Source organism: Sorex araneus, chromosome 9 (genome assembly GCF_027595985.1).
Source record: "Sorex araneus isolate mSorAra2 chromosome 9, mSorAra2.pri, whole genome shotgun sequence".
In the NCBI taxonomy this organism is placed as follows: domain Eukaryota; kingdom Metazoa; phylum Chordata; class Mammalia; order Eulipotyphla; family Soricidae; genus Sorex; species Sorex araneus.
The window spans coordinates 18,684,265-18,710,072 of NC_073310.1; the positions used below are offsets into that span (position 1 = coordinate 18,684,265).

Below are 25,808 nucleotides of genomic sequence, written 5' to 3' on the forward strand. Positions count from 1 at the left end.
GTGCAGAGCCAGAAATAACCCTGGAGCATCACTGGGTGTGACTCAAAAGTACTGTAGAGCTGTCGTCGCTTTGTTCATCGATTTGCTCAAACAGGCACTAGTAATGTCTCCATTGTGAGACTTGTTGTTACTGTTTTGGCATATCGAATATGCCACGGGTAGCTTGCCAGGCTCTGCCGTGCGGGCGGGATACTCTTGGTAGTTTGCTGGTCTCTCCGAGAGGGACAGAGGAATCAAACCCGGGTCGGCTGCATGCAAGGCAAACGCCCTACCCGATGTGCTGTCGTTCCAGCCCATGACCCAAAAAGCAAAAAAAAAAAAAAAAAAAGAGTTGGCACATACAGGTCATGGATGACAAAAGCTGGCCTTAGATCTGAGGCCTTAGATCATTTTTAAGTCTGATTAGATGCTATCTTGTTTGAGAAAACTGTATGTATTGGGCAGGGGGCAGATACATATCTGTAGGTTTTGCAGTTTATTAACTGGCCTTGGCTACCTTCTACAATGTTGGTGGGAAAGATTAAATGTAGAAACCTACAATAAAATACATCCTATAGCACCTGGCCCGAGAAAATCCTTAAATAACAATCAGTAGCTGTCACTTTGTATACACCTACACACATATATTGTTTCTCTTGTTATACACTTATTGGTCATCTGAGAAACTAGAGCCGGAGGTTAACTTGAATCTTCGCTGGCACTGTTGAAGATCAAGCCTGGGGGGCAAGTAGAGCATTTAGGTTTGGTCTCTTATTTGCAGCTTTACTTTGAGGATGGGGTTTTCCTATCACACTCTATTGGAGGAGTACATCTGATTCTTGGGCTTTCTATGAGAACTGCATCATGGAGTCTTCAGATGGAGCCTCATGGTTTTCCCTGGGGAGACTGACTGCTTTGGAGCCAATTTGATTGTGTCCACATTGGAGGAAAAGTCAATCGCCCTGGCGCCCAGTAGTAATGTTGGTTATGAGGAACATGAGGTGACAGCCTGAATGGTCTTGTTTTGTTGCTTTGTTAGTATTGATTTTTAGGCCACACCCCAGATAGTCAGGGTTTACTGACTGCATTACACTGGGATCACTCCAGGAAGGGGTTGAGGACCGTATGTGGTATCGTGGATTGAACCCAGGTCAGCTGGCTGCAAGGCAAACTACCCTACCTGCTGTACTCTGTTTCTGGTCCTCTGACTGATCTTCTTTTTTTTTTTGCTTTTTTGGGTCACACCTGGCGATGCACAGGGGTTACTCCTGGCTGTGCACTCAGGAATAACTCCTGGCGATGTTCAGGGGACCATATGGGATGCTGGGAATCGAACCCGGGTCGACCGCGTGCAAGGCAAACGCCCTACCCGCTGTGCTGTCGCTCCAGCCCCTCTGACTGATCTTCTATGGTCTCTTCCACTCCTGCTCATCTGTGATTCTCTGATGGATTCTAAGTGTCTGAACACAGACCTGTTGGGGGTGAAACCCTTATTCCATGCTACCCAAAGTAATACATCCTTCCTGGCTCCCATCCAGCCTTGCTCCCTTCCATTTGGTCTGCAGTTACATTAAAGGAAATGACTTTTCTTTTCCCTTCCCCCTACCTTTGTTTTCCTAGTCACAGGGTGAGGCTGGATATTGAATGAAGAAACTCTTGGGGTTGGCCCAAATTCCTCCCTTCACCTTCTGAATACTACCTTATCCGCCTGCTTCTGCAGCCATATCCATAAACCTGCCTCAAATAGCATTACACCAGATTCTCAGATGCCCAGGACAACTGAGGTTCACTTCAGGTTGGAACTGGGTACTGTATAGTAGTGTTCAGCTGGTAAGACCTCCTAGAGGTAGCCTAGTCTGAACTGTGCACAACTTTTTTTTTTTTTTTACTTTTTTGGGTCACACATGGTGCTGCACATGGGTTACTCCTGGCTCTGCACTCAGGAATCACTCCTGGTGGTGCTCAGGGGACCATATGGGATGCTGGGGATTGAACTTGGGTCATCAGCCACATGCAAGGCGAATGCCCTCCCCACTGTACTCTGACCCCAAAATCCCACCATTTTTAAACCTCTGGGAACTACTAGGTGCTCCTGGCTTGGGATCATGAACACAGAGTACAAGAATTTCCTCTCAACAATCGATTTCTGATGTCTCTGCCTGGGAAAGAGGTAATGTAGATTGAAAGCTATTGTCACTTCATCTGGCAACAGACTGTTTCCTCTAAATTGTGACTAGAGGAAAGAGCGGTGAAGAAATCCCAGCCGTAGTGACCAGAGATTGTGGTGTAATGGGCTGACAGACAACACTATTTTTTGTGATGATGAAAGCCATGCCCAGTTGTCTTGCCCTCTAACCCTCCATTATTTTTAAATTTTTTTCTAACCCTCCATTTAAACAAGTATGGTAAACTCATAATTATAGAAATAAATACCATTTATTGAAGGCTTACTTTGAAGACATTGTCTTAAGCATTTCTCAAGCATTATCTTACTCTTTAAAACAACCCAATAAATGTACTGTTTATTTTACAGATAGGGGAATAGAATAGCTCAGAGTCACAGAGCTAGTGAATAGCACAGCTAGGATTTGAACCCAGGCATTCTGATTCCTTGCTTATAGGACTCTGTTAGTATGCTTAAAATAGACATGTCATTTAGCCTCTCTGAGGATTAACTTCCTCTTCTGCTTAGATCTGGGGATGGCTTACAGGACTGGAAGTCATGCTTGACGTGTGCATGCCTCAGGTTCAACCCCCAACACCACCTATTCCTCCCCCTACCCTGCACCAGCACCACTAGGAGTGACTCCCAAGAACCCTGCTCTGGTTGTCACCACTCTAGGTATGACCTAAAGCAAACAACAAACACACCCTGCCTGCCTCACAGCTAGAAGTGTCAAGTAACAGTGGAGAGTATTGCTTCAGAGGCTTTATGAACCCTCCAGTGTCAGGAAAAGTACCATTACAGGACTGGGGGGATAGCTTAGTGGGTAGAGCGCTTGTTGTGCATTGTGAGTCCCTAGATTTGATCCCCAGCATCATTTAAAAAAAAGCAAACAAAACTTAAATTTCTTTATGAAAATCAATGGCACTATCCTGCCATCTGCTGTTGCCTTGTTGATGTTGCTGCTGTGTTTATTGACCCAAGCCTTTGATTCTATTTTGCCTGTTTATTTGGTTTATGTATTTACTTCCGGTTTGGGGGCCAGCCTGGCAATGCTCAGGGATTACTCCTGGCTCTGTGTCCAGGAATTACTTTTGGTGGACTTGTGGCACCATATGGGATGCCAGGGATTGGTCATGTGCAAAGCAAGTGCCCTACATGCTATACTATTGTTCTTGGCCCCTATTTATTTATCTCGGTTTGGAGGCTACACCTGAAGATGCTAAGTGCTTACTCTTGGTTCTGCACTCATGGATCAGTCCCAGAAGAGTACTGGGGACCATATGTGGTGTCGGGAATGGAACCCAGGTCAGCTTCATGAAAGGAAGTGCCATACCTGCTATACTATCACTCGCCTCCCATGTCTAGTTTATTTATATAGGAACAGTCAGTGAGCAGGTATGGCTGACCTCTTGAACCTGACAGAAGGGCAGAAGGGAAAGACAAACACCTGTCACACAGTTGAACCTTCCTCTACCCCCAACAAAGGTATCCTATATGTAGCAACTATATTTGAGCTTAATTTATCTGAATCTTATTCTTTGATATACTTCATTGAAATCCCAGAGCTCAATGTAGTTGCAAGGAGACAGTGATTCCACCTCTCTGCTTGACCCACTTGGCCCCCTGGGAAGTGCCTGGCATGGAATAAGATTGGTTTGCTACAAGCACCTATGCAGCATGGATGCTCGCAGTGCACCAGCCCCATGAGGCAGTCTCCAGTTGTTCCTGAAGTCTTCTTGTTCTGCATGGCACAGAAAGTGGTCCCTACCACTTGAGTTCCTGGGATGCTGTAGACTCAGGCTGGAGTAAGGAACTGTTCTTTGCAAGACAAAGGAAAGTCAATTCTAACTCTGGCATTCCAAGAATATCACCTTTGCTCACAGTAAAGACTTTTAGGAGGAGATCAAATAGTGGAGTGTGTAAATATTTAAAGATTATTTTTTAATTTATAATTTTTATAATTTTAATTTATAATTTAGCACAGCGGGTAGGGCATTTGCCTTGCATGCCACTGACCTGGGTTTGATTCTTCTGCCTCTCTCGGAGAGCCCGGCAAGCTACTGAGAGTATCCCGCCCTCATGGCAGAGCCTGGCAAGCTACCCGTGGCATATTCGATATGCCAAAGACAGTTAACAAGTCTCACAATGGAGACGTTACTGGTGCCCGCTCGAGCAAGTAGATGAGCAATATGATGACAGTGACGGTGACAGTGACAGAATTTTAACTTATAATTTTTTAATTTATTAAATATTAAGTATTTAAATAGCTTGATTTAAAGAAATTCACTTAGATCCTTGTTCTTCACAGCTCCCTGGAGCATATATTTCACTTAATACACACTTTTCCCCTCACATATTTTGTTTCTGTTGTTTTTAGTTCACACCCGGTAATGCTCAGGGATTACTCCTGACTGCACTCAGGAATCACTCCTGGCAGTGCTTGGGGGACCATGTGGGATGCCGGATATTGAACCCGGATTGACTGTGAGCAAGGCAGACGCCCTACCTGCTGTACTCTCTCTGACCCCTCCCCTTACATCTTTTTTACATCATAAAAACTATCTTGCTCCACAAACAAAAAGATAGGAAGAAATTTACTTAGAAAAATGTGAAGGGAGAGAGAGACAGAGACAGACATGTTCAGGGGTGAGCTCCAACTTCTCCACAGGGGAAATGCAGAAATGGCTTTTAGAAAAAGCTTTTAGACAATTTCTCCAAATTCCAAATTGTCTTGGCTAATTTGGAGTTCTCTATATAAAAGTTAATCTGGATGTTGTCAGAGGAAAAACCTTGGATTCCTGAAGGTCGTTTCATTTTGGGGGGCGGTGGGGAGGTGGGTAGGAGGGCCATACTGGTGGTGCTCAGGGCTGACTCCTGGCTCTGTGCTCAGGGACCACTCCTGGGGATGGGGGGGCGGTCTGGGACCATATGGGGTGCTGGGGATTGAACCTGCGTAGGCCAGGTGCAAGGATGCTTCTGTAATTTCTCCTTTTCTGAGGAGGCCCACCTTCTCCAGGTATTGCCTCAGTTTATGGATCTGAATGGAAATAGCTTAGTATTTGCATCTATGCCTGTGGGCTACTTCAGAGCTTGGCAATTTCCTCTTGCTTTTATGATTTCCTGAGAAACTCAATGCAAGGCCTCCCTGTCTGCCTGCCTGCAACAAATGGATAGTGAGGGTTGATAAATGGTCATGATAGAACCATAAAGAGTGTCTGCACCTCTCTGGGTTCTGTGAAGTCCTGTTTCTGGACTAAAAGGTCAACAAGAAGACCTGGATCAGGGTCACTCACCAAAGTGATGCCAACCTTCTGGAGATCTCTAGGTGGTTAACCAGCCAACTTCATTTCAGCCCTTTCCTCATTGTCTCATTTTTCCCTTCAGCACTGAACTACAGGTGTGTGGAGTTTTGTTTTTTTTTTTTTTCTTTCCGGTGGGGGAGGCACCGGGTGGTGCTCAGCTGCTGTTTTCCAGCTCAGGGGTTGCTCCCTGCAGTACTTGAGGGACCCGTGTGATACCAGCGATGGAACCCAAGGTTCCCCACATGCACTGCATATGCTCAGCCTATCGAGCTGTCTCTCCAGCCCTAGTGCGGAATTCTTTGCTTATCTTTGCTCATCTAACTCCTTTCTTTTACAGAGAAAGAAATTAAAGCCCAGTAGTTGCTTAATGGCTGGCTTCCGGTCACACAGTAATTTTGTTGTTAGCCAGGTCAAGACTTCAGATCTTCTCTACCTCATCAGGGAGGGTATCCAGGCTTTGGCATTGTTCTGGATATTTGTTCAGGTGTACAAAGATCTTGTTTGTTTCCAAAACCTTTGCCACGGATGAAACCCAGGGCCTCACACATGCAGGGCTAGTCATGCTCTACCGTTGATCTATATTTCTGCCCAGGAGCTGCTTTTGAAGTTGTCTTATACCAGCCATGCAGTGTTCCGGGTAGAGCCCCGTGAGGGCAGATTGTCCGTGTGAACACATCATTTGGCACTGAATGTTGACCTGTTTCCTAATATTAATATCACCTAGCAGCAGTGTCTGGTGAACTGGAGGAGCTGGAGATATAGTCCAGTGGTTAGGGTGTTTGCCTTACCCAGATTCAACCCCCAGCATCCCATACAGTACCCCAAGCACCACCAGGAGTAATTCTTAAGCACAGAACCAGGAGTAAGCCCTGAACACAACTGGGTGTGTCCTGTTCCCCCTCCCCCCTGAAAAAGTACTACTGGAGACTTGGAGTATAAATGCCGATTCAGAGAGGAAAAAGTGACAAATAAAGAACAGGAGTTTCTTTATTTCAGGCTTCATTTTCTACTTATTGGAAACCTTTGCTTGCTTTAATTATCTCTATTTTTTTTTTTTTTTTTTTTTTTGCTTTTTGGGTCACACCTGGTGTTGCACAGGGGTTACTTCTATCACATGCACTCAGGAATTACTCCTGGCAGTGCTTGAGGAACCATATGGGATGCTGGGAATCGAACCCGAGTTGGCCATGTGCAAGACAAATGCCCTACCCGCTGTGCTATTATTCCAGCTCCTCTATTCTTTACTGCCTTTGAGTGGCAATATTTTACATAGCAGAAATGGCCCTTAGTATGTGTGGCCCTCTTCCACTCCCGTCAATCCTCATACATATACCATGTTGCAACTTACATATCATACTCTGTCTTGCCTTGTTGTATTTGCACATATTCCTTCGGAATATCTCTTGTCTGCTTGGCAATCAACCAAGTAGGTTTATCAGTTGAGAGGTCTTGTCCTCTATGGAGGATCCTTCTCAAATCTATCTTATTTCAGTAAACCTATCAGAGATTTTCTCTCCCCCCTCTCTCTTTTTTTTTTTTTTTGCTTTTTTTGGGTCACACCCAGCGATGCTCATGGGTTACTCCTGGATTTGCACTCAGGAATTACTCCTGGCGGTGCTTGAGGGACCATATGGGATGCCAGGGATGGAACCCAGGTCGGCCACGTGCAAGGCAAATGCCCTACCCGCTGTGCTATCGCTCTGGCCCCATCCCCCCTGTTTTTTTTTGTTGTTGTTATTGTTGTTGTTGTTTTTGGGCCATGCCCAGCAGTGCTCAGGGCTTACTCCTGGCTTTGCATTCAGGAATCACTCCTGGCAGTGTTTGAGGGACATTAGGGTATGCTGAGGATTGAACCTGGGTTGGCCACGTGCAAGGCAAACATCCTACCCACTGTACTATCACTCCAACCCCTTCTCACCCTTTTAAAAATTCTCCTCATCACTCATTTATTTACTTATTTAAATTAACTTGGAGTTGTTGGGCCACACCTGGCTATAGCTGGCTCTTTTCTCAGGGGTTACTCCTAGCAGTGCTCAGGGGGCCACATGGAGTCCTTGGGATAGAACTCAGGTCAGCCATGTGCGTGTAAGCCCTCTACCCACTGTGCTCTTTCTCCAGCCCTGGCTTTCCTCTTCTGTGTCTCTTCTTTTTTTGTCTTTCCTAAATCAAACTCTTTGACTTCACATACACAAAAAGGTCAAAAATTAATGCTGTTTCTTGTCTCACTTTTGTGAAAGAAATACTAATTAGCATATAGTAGAATCTTCCAGGTGGTTTCTAAGGATTGCGTACATAAACTTGTAAAAAACCATAAAATTATACTGCATACAATCTGATGTTTGCAATCTGATGTTTACATTTTTTACATAACACCTTATTGGGACAGGATTTTTTTTCAGCATCTAGGACCTATGTCATTACTTTTAGCAGCTGTATTCTGTATTGTATTCTTAATGGGCTGGAGCGATAGCACAGCGGGTAGGGCATTTGCCTTGCACACGGCCAACCTGGATTCAATTCCTCCGCCCTTCTCGGAGAGCCCGGCAAGCCTCAGAGAGTATCTCGCCCCCATGGCAGGGCCTGGCAAGCTACCTGTGGAGTATTTGATAGGCCAAAAAACAGTAACAACAAGTCTCAAACGGAGATGTTACGGTGCCCACTTGAGCAAATCAATGAGCAATGGGATGACAGTGACAATGTTCTTGTGTTTAGCTGTTTTATAGAAGTGGAGCTATGGATTATTCACCATCTTTTAGTACAAATCATTTTGGATTCGGGCCAGAGAGAGCTCACTGGACTGGAGCACATGCTCTGCAGGTGTGAAGCTCAGGTTCAGTCTTTGCAACTGTATCTTCCTTGGCACACTGCCGGAGCAACCCCAGCACAGATCTGGGAGTGGCCCTGAGCACCCCAAGGTGTAGCATCCCCATACTTAGGGAAAATTTCTATCAGTGGTACTTCTGGGATTCTCTGTTTTGGTTTAGTTTATTGGTTGGTTTGTTTGTTGGGGGGCCATGCTCACCAGCTAATCCAGTTTTGTGCTTTGCTGGTCACGTCTGGTGGTGCTTGGGGAGCCATGTGGTGCCAGGATTGGAATCCAGGTGGGATTCTCATTTTAGAAATATGAGCGCTGCTGTAGTGTGGAAAATTAGTCAGGTGAGAAGAGGAACAGAGAGAGATGGGGCTGGAGCAATAGCACAGCGGGTAGGGCATTTACCTTGCACACGGCCAACCCGGGTTCTATTCCCAGCATCCGATATGGTCCCCTGAGCATCGCCAGGAGTAATTCCTGAGTGCAGAGCCAGGAGTAACCCCTGTGCATCACCAGGTGTGATCCAAGAAGCAAAAAAAAAAAGAAAAAAAAAAAAAGAAGAGGAACAGAGAGGTCAGAAAATTGCTTAGTAGATGGGAGTTCAGTGCTCACCTTGGAAGGTTCATAAAGAAGCTCCAGTTTCGGGGCTGGAGCGATAGCACAGTGGGTAGGGCGTTTGCCTTGCATGCGGCTGGCCCGGGTTCAATCCCCAGCAACCCACATGGTCCCCCTAGCACCGCCAGGAGTTATTCCTGAGTGCAGAGCCAGGAGTAACCCCTGTGCATCACCAGGTGTGACCCAAAAAGCCAAAAAAAAAAAAAAAAAGCAGCTCTAGTTTCCCTAGGAGTGAGCTCCCTTCCCTAGGAGGAGTCCTCCTGGCCAATAGGGGGCTCCAGGTGAACACAGTTCCTTGGGCCTCCATCTATCTGAGCAGAACCTTTGAGGAGCTGTTCAAGAGATGCATTGTGCTTGCGTAGGGCTGTCGGCTTTAAAGGTTATGTTCTCCAATCTCTCTGTTGTCTCTGCTGGTTTCAAGGAATCCATTTGCTTGGCTCCCTACCAGGTTTCTAACTTGTAAAATGTGCCAGAGATTAGCACCTCTTCTGCCATTTTATCCTGTCTTGTAACTGCCAGTGCTAGGATCCCTGGCCGCCGTATCTGCTAAATCTTTTGCCAGCTGCTTTGGGGACCTAGAGGATCAGCTTTCTGCCCAGGATCAGTGTGCAAGCAGGAGGGGAAGTATATCATCCAGTGTGACCTTTCACCTCCCAGTTCTGGGTGGTTAGACCCTTTGAAGTTGGCCCTGAGGAGCCGAAACATTTGGGTCCTAGCAGCCAACCGTTATCACATCTGGTGATCAGTCCTTTCAGTGGTTCCTCCTGAAGTCTTAGTTTATAGGGGCCAGATGGGACCCACTCGAAGGGGCTCCCTTTCGTTTCAGGACAGGGCAAACGGCTGCATCTCTGCCTCTGCAAGGAAAAGGCAGTTTTTGTGGCTCTAAGAAGTACCCTCACTAGTTCTCAATACACCCACCCACAGAGTCCTTTGTAAAGGGAGTGGGGGGGGAAGGGGGGACAGAGAGCGCCTGCAGCCTCCTGCTCACATTCCTAGACACCGACTCACTGCGCCCGCCACTGCTGGAACTGCAGAGCTGTGTGAAACGTCAAGAGGAGTTATGCTCACAGGCGCCCAGGCCCCCATCTCTTTGTGGCTCGTGTTTTCTTCCATCCACGTTCTGTTCATCAGATGGGAATCGGAAGGTGCAATTAGAAGATAATTTGCTAGTTCCCGACTTAATTTGGGACCCCCTTCTTGCCTGATTGAATTACAGGGGAACATAAAAGATTTTTTGGTGAGAAAATAGTTGGCTCTGTGACTGGGAGAAAGAGAGCGCTGAGTGGCCCAACTGGGAAGCCCTTTCAGTGTCCTCAGTGCCAACCCCCCTTCCCCCCCACTTCTGCCCTAATCCCCTCAGGGCCAACTCCAGTGGTTTAAGCTCAGCTTGAGTCTTAAGCAAAACTGGGAGCCTTCCACGGTCTCACCGGGCAGAAAACTGTTGAAGCTGGAAGCAATTTAGAGACCTAAGGTCCAGACACAGGCAGTGACTTGCTGAAGGCCACATAGCTAGCCCATAGCGGTAGTAACAATAGACTTAATGATATTAGCAGCTAACATTTATCAATCCTTAATGTGTTCCAGACTCTGTGCCAAGGGCTTACGTGCAGTACATTGTCGCATTCAAACCCAGACAGTCTGGCTCTGGGCCCAGGCGGGGCTCCAGCATAGCAATGGTAGAGCTCATTACAGACAGCCAGGGTTTGAATCCCGACTTCCCTCCCCCCCCCCCCCCCCCCGCTCTCTCCTACAGCTAGGTGACCCCAGTCGAATAATTTAACCTCTCTGTACCAAGGTTCCTCCCTTTGTATAAGGAGAAATCTTAATTCTGTTGGGTAGTGTCATTAAAAGCACTCATACAGGGGCTGGAGTGATAGCACAGCGAGTAGAGTGTTTGCCTTGCACGTGGCCAACCCGGGTTCGATTCCCAGCATCCCATATGGTCCCCTGAGCACTGTCAGGAGTTAATTCCTGAATGCATGACCCAGAAGTAACCCCTGTGCATCGCTGAGTGTGCCCCAAAAAGTCAAAAAAGAAAAAAATCACTCAAACATTCATACAGGAGCCTTAATTCATAAGTACTCAGCAGTGCTTTGTGAAGGTAGCACCTTCCCAGAGCTCAGTCCTCCAGGGCTGGGGGATGGTGTGTGGTAGAAGAAAGAGGTGACTGAGTTCAGCAGAAATGCCAAGTGTTGGTGTTCATTGTCAGAGGCAGTAAACAGAAGTTGAGTGTTGATTCCAGGGCAAAAGTGAGCAAACCTGTATATGGTCTTTGATTTTTTTTACTTTTTTTTTTTTTGGTAGGGGTTTATGCCCAGCAGTGCTTATAGTGTACTCCTGGTTATATCCTCAGGACTCACTCTTGGCAGAAGTCAGGAAATCTTACGCAGTGCAGGGATTGAACTGCTGTTGGCCACATGTAAGGCAAGCACCTTAACCCCTGAATTATCTCTCTAGCCTTATCTTTATATTTTAAAGACTTCGAGTGGTGGAAGGGAGCCACACCTGGCTTACTCCTGACATGCTCAGAAGTTACTCCTGGTAGTGCTCCAGAGTGGGTGGATGAGACTTATGGGATGTCAGGGATTGAACCCAGGTCAGCTGCATGCAAGGCACGTCCTCTACCCACTGTACTATCTCTCCAGGCCCTAAATTTTTACTATATTTTTGGCGGAGGTGGACACCAGACTGTGCTCAGGGGTTATTCCTGGGTCTATACTCAGGAAATTACTCCCGGCAGTACTCAGGGGACCGTATGGAATGCTGGGGATCAAACCCAGGTTGGCCACATGCAAGGCAAATTCTGTCCCTACTCTAGCTCTAGCTCTGATTTTGACATTTTTATTTATTTTTATTTTTTTTTTTTTTTTGCTTTTGGGGTCACACCTGGCGATGCACAGGGATTACTCCTGGCTCTGCACTCAGGAATCACCCCTGGCCATGCTCAGGGGACCATATGGGATGCTGGGATTTGAACCCGGGTTGGCCGCGTGCAAGGCAAATGCCCTACCCGCTGTGCTATCTCTCCAGCCCTGATTTTGACATTTTTAAATGGTTTGAATAAGAATATCTTTTGGCACTTGAAAATTACATGAAATTCAAATTGCAATACCCATAAAATTTTATTGGAACCATCACATCCACTTATTTATATTTTATTTACTTTGGACCACAGGTTCCTGGTAACCCAACCACCATCTTTGATTTTCCTGACACAGCTTATAAGGAGAGACATCAGCTACAGAGAGGAGGATTGTGTGTGTAGTTAGGAGAGAGCTGATGTCACATCCCAAGCTCTTTGGTTAAGGCATACCCCAGTCTTCTCTAGCAGTCTTATTTTCCACATAATAGCCCTGCAGGAAGAGAGGCTTTCCCCAGGGTGGTCTCTGGTTTGCTCATTCCAGTTATCTGTGCTCATCCCTGAGGCCTTGCCCTCCATCATGCCTCGTGTTCAGTTTGACAAGGCCTGTTACCACCAGTGGACTCAAATGGATGAAGTCCCACTGCCCCTAAGGCCAGTGGGTGGCATTCTGGGAATGAATGAATGAATGAATGAATGAATGAATGAATGAATGAATGAACAGATGAATGAATGAACAAATGAGTGAATGAATTCATACAGACACGTCGAAGAGGGGAGACAGGTGTAGAGAGAGATAACGGAACGGAATGAAAGCCTTGCAGGAGGCTGCGATTCCATCGTGGCACTACGTGGACCCGTAAGCACTAGTGGGAGTAGCCCCTGAGCATTGCTTGGGTGTGGCCCCCTAATAAAATATAAAATAGAACAGACTGGTGACCTGTGTTCTCCCACTTGCAGAAAAACCTTTGAGGAAAAAAATTTCTCTTCGTTGAAGAGGCAGAATGACATTTGGGAGCTGCAAGTTTGTGTCCCTGAGTTTATGGACCTGTCTTTATTTTATTTTTTTTTCATTTTTTAAATTTTATTGAATCACCGTGAGATAGTTACAAGCTTTCATGTTTGAGTTACAATCTCACAATGGTCAAACACATGGACCTGTCTTTAAATTTCAAATCTGCCCCTGACTACAATTTTGGTCTTAGATAAAAGATCTAGGTTCTCTCTCTGGCTTTTCCTCATTTATAAAATGGAGATACTTTTCATCTCCGAGAGATAAGAGCATGCCTGTTCAGTGCCTGCTGCGTGGGGAAATGTCAGGTGTCAGTTACCATTCTGGATCTTGTTTCCTCCTGCCCAGAGGTAGGGGAGTCGCAGCCCATATTGGCCAGCTCTGTGCCCACCCCTGGCCAGGGAGAGGGAGAGGGATCTCAGCTCCAGCCGGGAGCAGCAGACACACAACATTCCTCCTCCCGGGGCTGTGGCTTGGCTTGGCGCTGGTCTCTCGAGCTTTTCTTTACTTCTGAGAAAGTCACTGCCCTTGAGGTATCAGTCCCGGCTGGGGCCACTTAGGGGCAGATGTGGGACACCCATCCTCCTGCCCTGCCTGTCCCTGGGCTCTGGGGATGGACGCTCAGCCCGTCCTGCTTATTGTCTGTGGCGCCTGCCTCCAGCTCCACCCCTTGCCTGCAAGGTCTGTTTCCTAATAGCTGCTCCAACCACACACCTCGGTTCCGCGAGGAGCCCCTCCTCTTCCTCCCTCCCTCCCTCCCCGGGGTGGGACCGGAGAAGAAGGCTAACTTGACAGCAGCGCGTCTTTCTTAGCGAGTCACCGGCCCCTGCCTGGGAATGCCTGTGTCTGTGTAGCCTCCCCAGGGAGGTGGTGCTCGCGGAGACCTGAGAGGCGGCCCCGAGCTTCCGAGAACTGGGGAGGAGCCGTTCCAGCCATGAGCCCCTGCGGGAGTCCTCCAGGGGGCAAGTGGCCGGGAGTCCTCCTGCTCGCAGCCGGGCTGCTCCGGAGGGAGAGGTGAGCGGCAGCAGCCGGCGGAGCCAGAGGTGCCGGGAGCCCTGGGCCTGTCATGGTGGCTGTCTGCAGGCAGCCTGAGGCACTCCCAGACGGGTGTGCAGCCGAGCTTGTTGATCTGGTGTGGGAAGAAGATGGGGAGTTACTTGTCCATCTCGGCTTACTTCACCTCCAGAGACCCCTTTCGGTGAGTTGAGCTGAATCCCCCTCCCCAGCCGCTCTTCTGGTCCCTGGTGGGGGGTGAGGATGGGGAGGGGGGTGGCCAGAGGCCTCCCTCAAGCGGCTTCTCAGGTTTCACTCGTCCTCTGACCCTTGGTTTTGCCAGGTAGAAGACAGCAGAGGCTTTTCCCCAACAGACAGGGTAGGGGAAGGCTCCCCAGCTGGGCCTAGGGATGGGGAGGCGAGTCCTTCCTGCCCAGGCACACCTGGAAGAGCCTCTCGGGTTCCACAGGCGGGCTCACTCTCCGTGTTACCGTGCGGAGAGCAGATGGACACGGCGCTCTTCTCCAGCTCTCACATGTCTTACCTGCAGGCCATACTGCCTCCCCAGGAATTTGTCCCAACAAGCAGGATGGGCAGGTTTTGCCAAACAGCGTGAAAGCTGGCAGGGCCTGGGTGTGGGCAGCCGGGTACACAGTAGGCCCTCTATAAACGTTTGTTCTTTCCTAATGGCAGGCACGTTGGCCTCTGGCCTTTAAGGGCTACCGAGTTCCCAGGTGGACCCAGTTGCTAGGACAAATGCCTCCGAAAATCGGAGTGGTTGGCTTTGGGATATTCCTGAGAGGCTGTGCCAGCCCCGTGCATGGAGGGTCCCCCGGCCTGAGTCTCTCTAGGGGGCTCTGGGAGACTTCTCAGAGGGAGGTGCAGAAACTCTCTGCCACTGACATGCCTTTCTTTCCCTCTGCCCCACCCCACCTCCAACAGAAACTCCCCAGGGGGTTTCAGGCCCTCAAGGTCCCTCCTGAATGGGCCATTCCTGATTGGGGTGGGGCTTGTTTTCTTTCTTTGGGAGCAGCCTGTTCCCAGGGCTGCCTCCCCTCACCAGTGGTCCTGGTCGGCTTCTCCCTTCTGGCTTCTCCCTTCTGGCTTCTCCCTTCTGGCTTCCCCGCCTCAGCTCGGTGCCCAGATGTACCAGCTGGGATACCCGTCAGGTGGCTCTGCCCTGGGGAGAAAAGCAGAATATGGTGTGCTTTCGCAGGATTAGCCCGGTTAGGTCGGCTGGTCTGGGGAGTCCAAATCTGGAGGTGAGGGAGCATTTTGGGGGGACTAGTCTTCATTCCCGACTGTACCGGATTATTGGCTAGGATCTCTCGAGGGCCTTGGGCATTTTATGTCCCCATTTTACAGATGGGGACAGTGGTTTCAACAAAGTTAATGTATGGGGACTCTAGCCAGTGTTCTGTCATTCTGAATTTCTTTCACCCTTCAGAAGCTGTGTTTATTTTATATCTTCCTCTGCCCTCCGCCCCCCACCCAGAGGAGTTCATGGGTTTGTTTTCCTCACGCAGCAGAGAAAACAGAAAGAGGTCCCTATAGTTTGGCATGTCAAAAGAATAGTGGAGGTTCTTTTCTGAAGAGCAGTGAATATTGATCTTGAATTTCGGAGGCAGGTAATACCAGGTGGGATCAGGATGCTGAATGTTTGAGGAAGGCCCTCGTTAATCCCTTTTACTCTTAATCCTGAAAAGGTGGTTTGGGGGAGGGTTTATTCCCTTAGGAATCAGGAATGCTGTGCCCCTTTCATCTTTGAGAGGGTTGGACACATCTTCTCTGGAACAAGAATAGATAGTGAATTATCTGCTGGACCTCTGAGAGCCAGATCCCCAGTGCCACCCAGATCTGCCTGCCCTGCCCCAGTCCCGGTGGGGAACCCGACAACCTGCCCCTCACCCCACTGTTTGCCCAGCTGGAGTCAGGTAGGTACTGACTCAACCGTTGACCCTCTCCCTTTCCCCTAAATGGGAGGCCACATTCCTGAAGCCACTTCTGAAGAGATACCGACACTCAGGGCTATGCCTCCCAGGAGGGACCACCCAGACCCTCTGCTGCTCCAGGTATCAGTCTCATCAATCACCACCGTCACTCAGAAAGCTGGGACAGGGGCTGGAGTGATAGCACAGCAGGTAGGGCATTTGCCTGGTACGCGGCCAACCGGGGTTCGATTCCCAGCATCCCATATGGTCCCCCGAGCACCGCCAGGAGTAATTCCTGAGTGCAGAGCCAGGAGTAACCTCTGTGTATTGCTGGGTGTGACCCAAAAAGCAAAAGAAAAAGAAAGAAAAAAGCTAGGATACCCTTGTGCACACACTCGGCGTGTTGTGTATGTGTGTGTGTGTGTGTCTGTCTGTCTGTCTGTGTGTCTGTCTGTCGCCGGGGGTCAAAACTAGGCCTGATACATGCAAGTCAAGTGCTCTGCTGCTGAGCTACACCTCCAGCCTCATCTCTTTTTTATAGAGCATCCTCACCTCCGGGGCTCCTCTCTAGCTAGGAGCTTGTGCCCTCTCTGGGCCTCAGTTTCCTCCTCGGAGTGGCATAGTGATTGAACTTCCTGGGTTCCTAAATACAACCCTCATCAGATTCTGTGGAACAAGTTAAGTCCTTGACCCCAGGCCTCCAGGGGAGTACAGAGTCCACAGGAGCTCTGGGGCTGAGGTTGCAAGGAAAGTGACGCAACCAGATTCCACGGGAACATGATCGGGCGTGACAGCGGGCGAGGGAGGGGAAAGGGAGCCGAGAGTGAAGAATGCGATTTCTGTGCCCTGGACACTGCCTGGCAGGGTGTTCTCAGCGGAGTGCACCGTCTCCCTCCGCCAGCGCCCCTGGGGTGAGGGTGATGCTCTCAGATGCTCCTGTGTAAGGTGGCACCTCAAGTCGGGGTCTACGGGAGGGCTTCATTCAGGAGTGACTTTCATCTGACATCTTTCAAATTTCCTTTTAGAGAATTGTCCTTAATTTCAACATTGACTTAAAGGGTTTGGTTTACACACTCTCTCTTGGAGAAAACAATTGCATCTTTGTATTCTAAAGCAATCCATGTCTAAAGGGGAAAATTATCCTTAATGCTGCCCAGTTTAGCAGTATCATTTGGCAGCTGCCTGAGGTCCTCGGGGATTCTTTTCTCCTCATCTGAAAGATGAAGGACTTGAATCTGGTAAGTGGTTCCCAACTCTGCAACTAATGTGACTTTTCAGGTACACACAAGCCTCCATATTTTCCAAATAACAGCGACTCTACCCCTTGATTCCAGTAGGACCGCACAGATTATTGAAACTGCAGGCTTCCTGGCTTTGGGTTGGAACTGAATCAGTGCTCTGGCAACACTTAATTCTTGCTGATCAGAGGCTCATTATGTTGTTTGGTTAGTTTTTTAAACAGGATAACAACATATTCCATAATAATTATAGCTTAATTGACAGCCTGTTTTAATCTATAGGTTCTGCAGAAAGGAGGAATAATAAAGGGATCTTTGGCAGTAGAAGACTGGGCTCTCGACCAGAGTCTCTGGGCCTTTATTTTATGGAGCCGCTGGCTTCTGGGGAAGAGTTGGCATCCCCAGCCACAGCACTCGAAGGCTATGGGCAGAGAGATCTGCCCATTCTCTGTTTAGGCCCGACAGAGCTCAGCGGCAAGGGACTGGAAGAAGTTTCTCCCCAAGTGCCAGGCTGTTGACTCTGAAGACTCAGGAAAGACAGGCAGCCTGGCCTTTACGAGGGTGTGGGATGACTTGATCTTTAACCTGGGCAAATCCACTCAACTAGTGACTAGTGTCCTTCCTACTTGAAGTTTTACCTGTAAACATTTGAGCTAAAGAATTTGGATGACTGGGGCTGGAGCAATAGCACAGCGGGTAGGGCGTTTGCCTTGCGTGCGGCAGACCCGGGTTCGATTCCCAGCATCCCATATGGTCCCCCAGCACTGCCAGGAGTAATTCCTTAGTGCATAGCCAGGAGTAACCCTTGTGCACCGCTGGGTGTGATCCAAAAAGGAAAGAAAAAAAAAAAAAGAATTTGGATGACGGGCCAGAGCAGTAGTACAGTAGGAAGGAGGTTTGCCTTGCACACAACTGACCCAAGTTTGTTCCCTGGTATCCCGTAGGGCCCCCTGAGCTTGCCAGGAGTGATCTCTGAATGCCACCAGGTTCAGAACAGAACAGAACAGAACAAAATTATTTTGTGGTTGAGTGAGGGGTCTGGTCCTCTATCTTCTTCCAGCACAGCATCTTGTCTGTTGTTCTTTTTTTTTTTTTTTTTTTGGTCACACCCAGCAATGCAGCAATGCTCAGGAGTTGCTCCTGGTTTTGCACTCAGGAACTATCCCTGGCGGTGCTCAGGGGACCATATGGGATGCTGGGAATCGAGCCCAGGTCGGCTGCGTGCAAGGCAAACACCCTACCCGCTGTGTTATCGCTCCAGCCCCTTGTCTGTTCTTAGGCATCACAATTGCATGGAAACTTTTTCCAAACTGATAGATATTGATTAGAATCGATTGATGTTTTTTTTCCCCCCACTAATTAAACAACTTAGGTTAGGACCGACTCTAGTTAGAGAAATCTGTTTAATTCTCCATCAAGAGTCAGGTTCATATTGTTTGGGCATGGGAAAAAAGAGGCTCTTCTACATTTCTCCTTGATATTTTCAAGTTAAAGAGTGAAGGGAGGTGGGGCTGGAGAGATAGCACAGCGGGTAGGGCGTTTGCCTTGCACGCGGCCGACCCGGGTTCAAATCCCAGCATCCCATATGGTTCCCTGAGCACCGCCAGGGGTAATTCCTGAGTGCAGAGCCAGGAGTAACCCCTGTGCATCGCCAGGTGTGACCCAAAAAAAAAAAAAAGAGTGAAGGGAGGGAAGTGAGCATTTTGCTGTGAGCCTAGCATCATGTTTGGTATTTGAACATATTTCATATAACACAAGGAGAGTTGCTCATCACTTCATTTGAAGACATTAAGGTTCAGAGTCGTAGTAAATGACTTTTGGTGACACTAAATGGCAAGGAAGAAATACACAATCAGGTCTCTTTCTCTCTGTCTCTCTCTCTCTGTTTTTGTTTTTGGCGATGTTCAGTGGTTACTCCTGGCTCTGCTCTAAGGAGTCACTTCTGTTGGTGCTTGGGGGACCGTATAGGATGCAGGGGATCAAACCTGGGTTGGCCACATGCAAAGCAAGCACTTTACCTGCTGTTCTGTCACTCCAGCCCCAGAAGCAGGTCTCTTAAACCAGTTATTTATGAAAATTTCAACTGGTTTTCTTCTTTTCTGTTTTTTAAACCTGTGTATTCTCAACTAACTCAAAAGGCCTCTGTAGGGATCAAAGCAATAGTACAGCAGGTAGGACATTTGCCTTTATCTAGCCAACCTGGGTTCAATTCTCAGTACCTGTTTGGTCCCCCAAATCACCAGGAGTGAGACTTGAGTGCAGAGCCAGGAGTAAGCTCTGAGCACCTCTAGATGTGGCCCCCAAACCAAGAGAAAGTGGGGGAGGTCTCCGTGGCTGAACTGCCCTCTGATCTGTTACCAGGGCTTGGTCCACTCTGTAGCTACTAAAACCCTGTTACGCTTTGGAAGAGGAGCCGGGCTTGTAAAATGGCTCCCTACAGAACTTGGAGCTCCCACTCCACACCAGCATTGAGGCCTCTCGGTGACTTCCTTACGGGGTGGTTTTGTGCCCTTTCACTCTGCCTCCTCAGTAGAACCAATTGATTGATGCCGCACCCCTGGGCCCCACTATCTCCAAGTTGAATGCTCTTCGGCCTGTAGCAAGGTCTGCTTTTGACTTACACTTGAAACTTAGAAAAATTGGAAACTGAGGAGGGGGGGTGGGGGGACAGAAAGCTTTGGCTTCTGAAGAGCGTGTTATGGCCAGCCAGGACTTCTGATCATCTGAAGTCAGGTTTTGTTTGTTTTGTTTTGTTTGGGGCCACACCGACAACGCTCATGGGTTACTTAATCCTAGCTCTGCTCTCAAGAATTCAAGAATCACCCCTGGTAATGCTTGGGGGGACCATATGGGATGCCAGGAATCAAACCTGGGTCAGCCGCATTCAAGGCAAACTACCTACCCGCTATACTAGTGCTCCAACCCCAAGTAGGTTTTGGTGTTTTTGTTTTTGTTTTCGTTTTAGTAGCATCTTCAATTCTCAGGGAGTATTTTGGTTTCTTTCCTAGAGAATAGAACACTGTGGACTGAACTAAGGAGAATCATTGTGCCTTTTAACATTTGGTACTCTAGAGACGCCTCACCAGGTGGCCACACTAAAAGGGACTTGGGCTCCTGAAGCTCCAGATCCTTATTTTCACAGCTGAGGCTATTGACACCCAGCTCTGCAGATGTGCCACTTGACGTGGGTGACGTAGTGGAAGTGGCTTTGTAGCCAGGTACACTCGGGCTCCTACTCCAACTTCATCACGTAAGGATTGGGCGACGGCTGAACTGGGCTGACTGTAAAACCAGGATAATCTCGCCCTTTTGCAGGGTCGTGGTGAGAGATAAATAAGCAACCTCATAAAGGGCCCAGAAGAGGGTTGGCATTCCAGTGACTTAATCATTGTTTTTGTTACTCTCTAATCTAACATTCTCTTTTGCCTACCATGGCAGTTTCTGTTTTGGTTTGGTGGTGCCGGGGATCTAACCCAGTGCCTTGCACAAGGCAAGTGCTCTTCTGCTGAGTTACATCCCTGACACTCTCTCTCTTCGGTGGCCTACGAACCAGTGCGTTCTGTGGCAGAACCCCTTGGGAACACCCTGCTTGTCTCCAGTCAGCTAGCTCGCATTCTGTTCAGAGACACCGAAACGGCCAGCGTTGGATCTGGCCAGCCGTGTCCTTCACAGACATTCCTTGACACAGAGGTGTTCCTGGGTGATGTCGCTCTCCAGCCAGGTGTTCTTCCCAGCACACTGGTGTGGCTTCTCCCGCATGCCTGTACTCGTCTCTCTCCCCGCCCCCCCCTCCCGGGCCTGGCCACGGCTACTTGTAGCAAACAAAAGCAGGATATTGGCAATGGCACCTAGGACGTGTTCTGGTGCTCCCATGCCCTGCGGCGCACATACCATTGCAAGGGTGTAACAGGGCCCAGGCCTGCAGTTGGGTGCAAATATGTCTACACTAGCTTTTTTTCCACTGCAGGTAGAATAGGACCTGGTGACTAGGAGCCATGGAACTCGTGTGCTCTCACCTTGACGGCTAGTTCGAGCCATTCCTACCCACTTTCAGTTTGGAAGTATTGGCTAACTTACCCTGCCAGGCCCTGTGCTAGGTGCGGGTTCCAGGAAGAGTATATGGAACTGTTTCTGTCCTCAAGGAGCTCGTCAATCTAGTGAATCACATGCTCCAGGAGCTTTGAGTCAAAGGTGGGAGGCAAGGAGGAAGTGTGCTGGCCCCTCTGCTGGGCACCTCGCTGTCATTCACAGTAGCATTTCTTAACTTGTTTGCCTTGCATGCAGCTGGCCCAGCAGTATGGGGCCACTCCCAGTAGTGTTGGGGGACCCTGTGGTGCCAGGTCTTGAACCAGGGTCAGCTGCATGCAACGTAAGCACCTTAACTAACCCCTGTACTCCACTCAGACCCGCACCTTATTGCTACCCTGAAAGTATGCGTTGATGTTGCCATTTCAGGAATGAGAAGTGAAGCAACAGAAAATCCCTAAGGTCAGTAAGTGAATGTTGCTGAGATTTGAACCCGGGAACAGAAAAATGCACAGAATTAGGCAATGCCTAGAATATAACCTAATCCCCTCGATTTACAGGTCAGCAAACAACCCAGAAAAGGAAAGAGGCTTGTCCAAGGGCATGTAGGTACCAAGACCTTGAACCCAGATTTCTCCTCCTCTTCCTGTAAATTATGATTCTCACTGTGACACATTCTAGATACTCCATTATCGTCATTCTGCACACTGCCTCCAGGCGTAAGACTCTTAAGGACAGCATTCATCGGGCAAGTCATAAGCTACAGACTGCAATGGCGGAGGGTAGATAAAAAGTGACTGAGAGCAGAAGCAACCCGTGTTTGTTGGACCCCCTAGTTGTGTGAGGAGGGATTCTCTACCTCCTTCTCCAAATCGCCCTCCTTCAGCTGCTTTCCACCTCCTCAGTTCATTCCTCCTGTCTCTGAGACTCTGGCAGTGCTTCGTGGCCTCTCATCTTGCAGTTGTTAATTAAACTGTTATGACTTTCTCTTCCCCCACACATTGTAAGCTCTTGAAAAAATAGGGTAGGAGACTTTGTATATCTATCTGTGCTTTGTATCTGCAGTGCTTAGCAAGTTGCTATAATAACATACTTGCCTTGCCCTTCAGATTTGCAACAGACTTTCCTCAGGCATTCTCTTCGGCTTTCATTGTGGAATTTTTGTGGCAGGGTGATTTTGAGCTGCATTTTGTCAATGAGGAAAAACTACTGGAAGTAGCATAAATTACTCTGTGGCAGGAAGTGACCCACGATGGACATTTTGGGGGGTGGGGGTGCTCACACCCAGCAGCACTCATTGTTTGCTTCTGGCTCTGCATTCAGGGATCACACCTGGCTGGCTCGGCATCAAATGGGATGCTGGAGATCGAACCCAGGTTGGCTGCATACAGCGCTAGTGCTATACCCGTCGTTCTGTCTCTTTGGCCTCTCCAGGATCACTTTTAACAGTGCCTGCTGAGCTCCTAGTGCCCTAGACCTTTTCTCCCCCTTCCCTTCCCTTTATTAATATTATTGTGCAATGATCAGGGGGGTCTCACGCACTTCTGCTGCGGTGCTTACACATATGCTCACGGGGCTGGGGGTGGGCGAGTGTCACACACATGCTTGCCCGGGGTCGAATTCTGGGCCACACTGCTCATTCTTCTTGGCGGTGCCAGAGATGGAGCAGTAAAGCTCCTGGGACTATGCTTAGCACTTGTGGATGGAACGAGGAGAAAGAACTCACGGCCTCATGTTCGCAAGGCAGGAGGAGCTTTAGCCACTGAACAACACCTCAGGCTTCTGTAGTAATCCTTTATGTAAAGTACCTAATCTTTAGTAATTTTCCTCCTTTTTTCTTCCCATTTTTATTGGTCACAAAGTTATTCATGATTGGGTTTAAGACATACATTGTTGCAACACCAATCCCTTCAGCACTGCCCTCCATCAATTTCCACTCTCTCCCCATTTTTTTTTTTTAATTTTATTTTAGGCGCCATGATTTACAATATTGGTAATGGCAGGGTTTCATTTAGAAACATTCCAGCAATCCAGTCTCCACCAGTGTGTCAGCTTGCTCCCTCATGTTACAGTGTGTCACTCCCTTCCCCCTGTCTTATCCCCTCATGCCCCCACCCCAATCATATGCTTTTTTTTTTTTTTTTCTTTTTGGGCCATACCCAGCAATGCTCAGGGGTAACTCCTGGCTCTGTACTCAGGAATTACTCCTGGCAGTGCTCGGGGGACCATATGGGATGCCGGGGATCAAACCCGGGTCGGACGTGTGCAAGGCAAATGCCCTACCTCCTGTGCTATCGCTCCAGCCCCTATGCTTTTTTTTTTTAATGCTCCTTTTTCTTTTGTTTTTGAATAATGTTTTAGCAGAGTAGTTTTTAACTGCCAGTCTATAGACAGGTCCTAGCATACAGTTGTTAAGAGGTTAATAGGCTGAAGTGACAGTACAGTGACCCTAAGTGCTCCAAGCTGGCAGGAGTCCTGAGCACCTCCAAATATGTCCCAAAGCCAAGCAGCCAACAAAAACAAGAATTCCATTACCACAGTGAAAGGTGAACATGTCAGAACCAGAGCTGCTGCTTTCTGCAGACACCTGGGTATGGGTCCGTCGCTCAGTCTATTCTCAGGCAGTGTCTGCGCTGAGATGCTCCTCCTCACTTTTCAGCACTCAGAGCTAGGAGGTCTCTGACCTACTCACCATGACCACCGACCTCTTGGTCAACTAAGCTAATTATTGTCAAGATCTCCTGCCACCCACATCCTTAGCTCTGAGAGGCAGGGTGGAGCTGCCTTTTGGTTTGAATCCTAATCCTACAACTTGCTAGTTATGTCGGCTTGGGCAAATTACTTCACTTCTTTGACCCAGTAAAATAGACGACTGTGAAAATGCACTAGTACTTATTAACTTTTTTTGGAGGGGGCCACGCCCAGAAATGCGCAGGGGGTTACTCTTGGCTCTATGCTCAAAAGTCACTCCTGGCAGGGCTCAGGGGACCATATGAAATGCCAGATATCAAACTGGGTCAGCCACATACAAGGCAAGTGCCTTATCCACTCTGGCCCTGAACCAGCTTCCTTTGGGTTGACAGCAAATTGTAGCTTTCCCCTACCCAGGATTTGGACCAGAGAGTGATCTGTCATTTGGCTGTTATACCTGAAAACCAGGGACAGTCGTGTGACCCATTTAAGAGGGTTCAGGGCAGTTTCTGATCTCATCTTGCCTTTCAGGTGTTCAGAATGCCAGGATTCCCTTACCAACTGGTACTATGAGAAGGACGGGAAGCTCTACTGCCATAAAGATTACTGGGTGAAGTTTGGGGAGTTCTGCCATGGGTGCTCTCTGCTGATGACAGGACCTGTCATGGTAAGTGAGCCCCTCTGTCACTGCTCTCGTGGTCATCAAAGTCTATCGATACCTCCTCCAGCCCCCCAGCACCTGTGAGCCCTTTGTCTTCCCATCATCGAGAGCCCCTTCTTTTATTCAGTCCATCATTTAATAGACCTACCTGTTAAGTGCCAGGTAAGGTCCTTCTCTCAAAGACTTATCTGTCCAGTTGGGGAGTGGATGGCCAGGCAGGCACGGAGGCGACACAGTACAATGGGATGAGGGCCTTGAAAGATACCATTGCAGGTTGAGAGGAGGGTACACCTAAGATGTGTTCAGGGATTCGGAGAGGAAAATTTTGGAATGTGCTGGCAGTCCCACCTCCCTGTTGTAGACATAGAGCTTTAAGCCTAGTCACAGACTTGCCACTGTTGGACTTGTCACAGTTGGAAGGAAGATCTGTGAGTCTGCTATCTATCTCGTAGAGACAGTTACTTCTGGGAATCCTTTCTCAGGGCTGAGACCAAAAGTGTTTTGTACTCTCAGCAAGGACAGACAGGCAGCCATCTCTGCAGTGGGAGATGAAAAGGTAGCTTTGACCGGGGTCCATGAATCCTTGATCAAAGGTCCTTCCTCACTCTGACATCTGTGACAGCTTCCTCCCTAAGTTCACACGTCTCCCGATTGTTCACAGGTGGCTGGAGAATTCAAGTACCACCCCGAGTGCTTTGCTTGTATGAGCTGCAAGGTGATCATCGAGGATGGGGATGCGTATGCCCTGGTGCAGCATGCCACGCTCTACTGGTAAGATGGGGGCTCTGTCTCCATCCTTCCCCATAAGAGTGGTCGAATGATGGTGCAATAATGAATGTTCAAAGTCAGATGGAAACAAAGCACACGAGAACTGGTTTTCAGTCAGAGCATGCCACTGGATGGGGATTGACGGATAGGACAGGGAGGGGGCAATAGCTGTGGTAGAGGGAAGTGCTCAAATAGGAGGAGGAGGTGGTACTGAAAGGTGGTAACGTGTTAAAACCCTGTCAGTAACAATACTGTAAACCACTGTGCAAAAACTTGTATGTCAAAATGTCCCTAGTAGGGGCTGGAGTGATAGCACGGTGGGTAGCGCGTTTGCCTGGCACGCGGCCAACCCGGGTTCAATTCCCAGCATCCCATATGGTCCCCTGAGCACCGCCAGGAGTAATTCCTGAGTGCATGAGCCAAGAGTGACCCCTGTGCATTGCCAGGTGTGACTCAAAAAGAAAAAAAAATAAATGTCCCTTATAGAGACAGACTAGTGATAGGAAGCAGATGGGGGAGGGTAATCAGTGGAGAAAGTGGGTACTGGTGAGGGGGTTGGTGTTGAAACACTATATGCCTAAAACTCAGTCATGAATAACTTTATAACTTCACATTGACTAAATTTAAAAGAGAGTGAAGGGGAGAGAGAGAAGTAACTGCTAGAGCTGGACAGAAGGACTAGTAGAGGCATATGAAAGCGCTAGATTCCTATCGGAACAATGCGCTTTACCAGCTCTGTAACCTGTATATGAG

General features: G+C 48.5%; 1 protein-coding gene across 2 annotated transcripts in view; it reads left to right on the plus strand.

Moving 5' to 3' along the window:
* LIMK2 (LIM domain kinase 2) overlaps window positions 1-25,808 on the plus strand; it is a 64,934-nt gene that overhangs the window by 21,195 nt on the left and 17,931 nt on the right. Inside the window, exons 1-3 of one of the 2 annotated variants that reach the window (XM_004615568.2) lie at window positions 13,514-13,945; window positions 24,158-24,293; window positions 24,949-25,058. In XM_004615568.2, the coding sequence (XP_004615625.1) occupies window positions 13,893-13,945; window positions 24,158-24,293; window positions 24,949-25,058 (299 nt within the window). In that variant the 5' untranslated portion in view covers window positions 13,514-13,892. Of the gene's footprint in view, window positions 1-13,513; window positions 13,946-24,157; window positions 24,294-24,948; window positions 25,059-25,808 lie in introns of those variants that run through there. The other variant, XM_004615567.2, reaches the window with a different exon arrangement.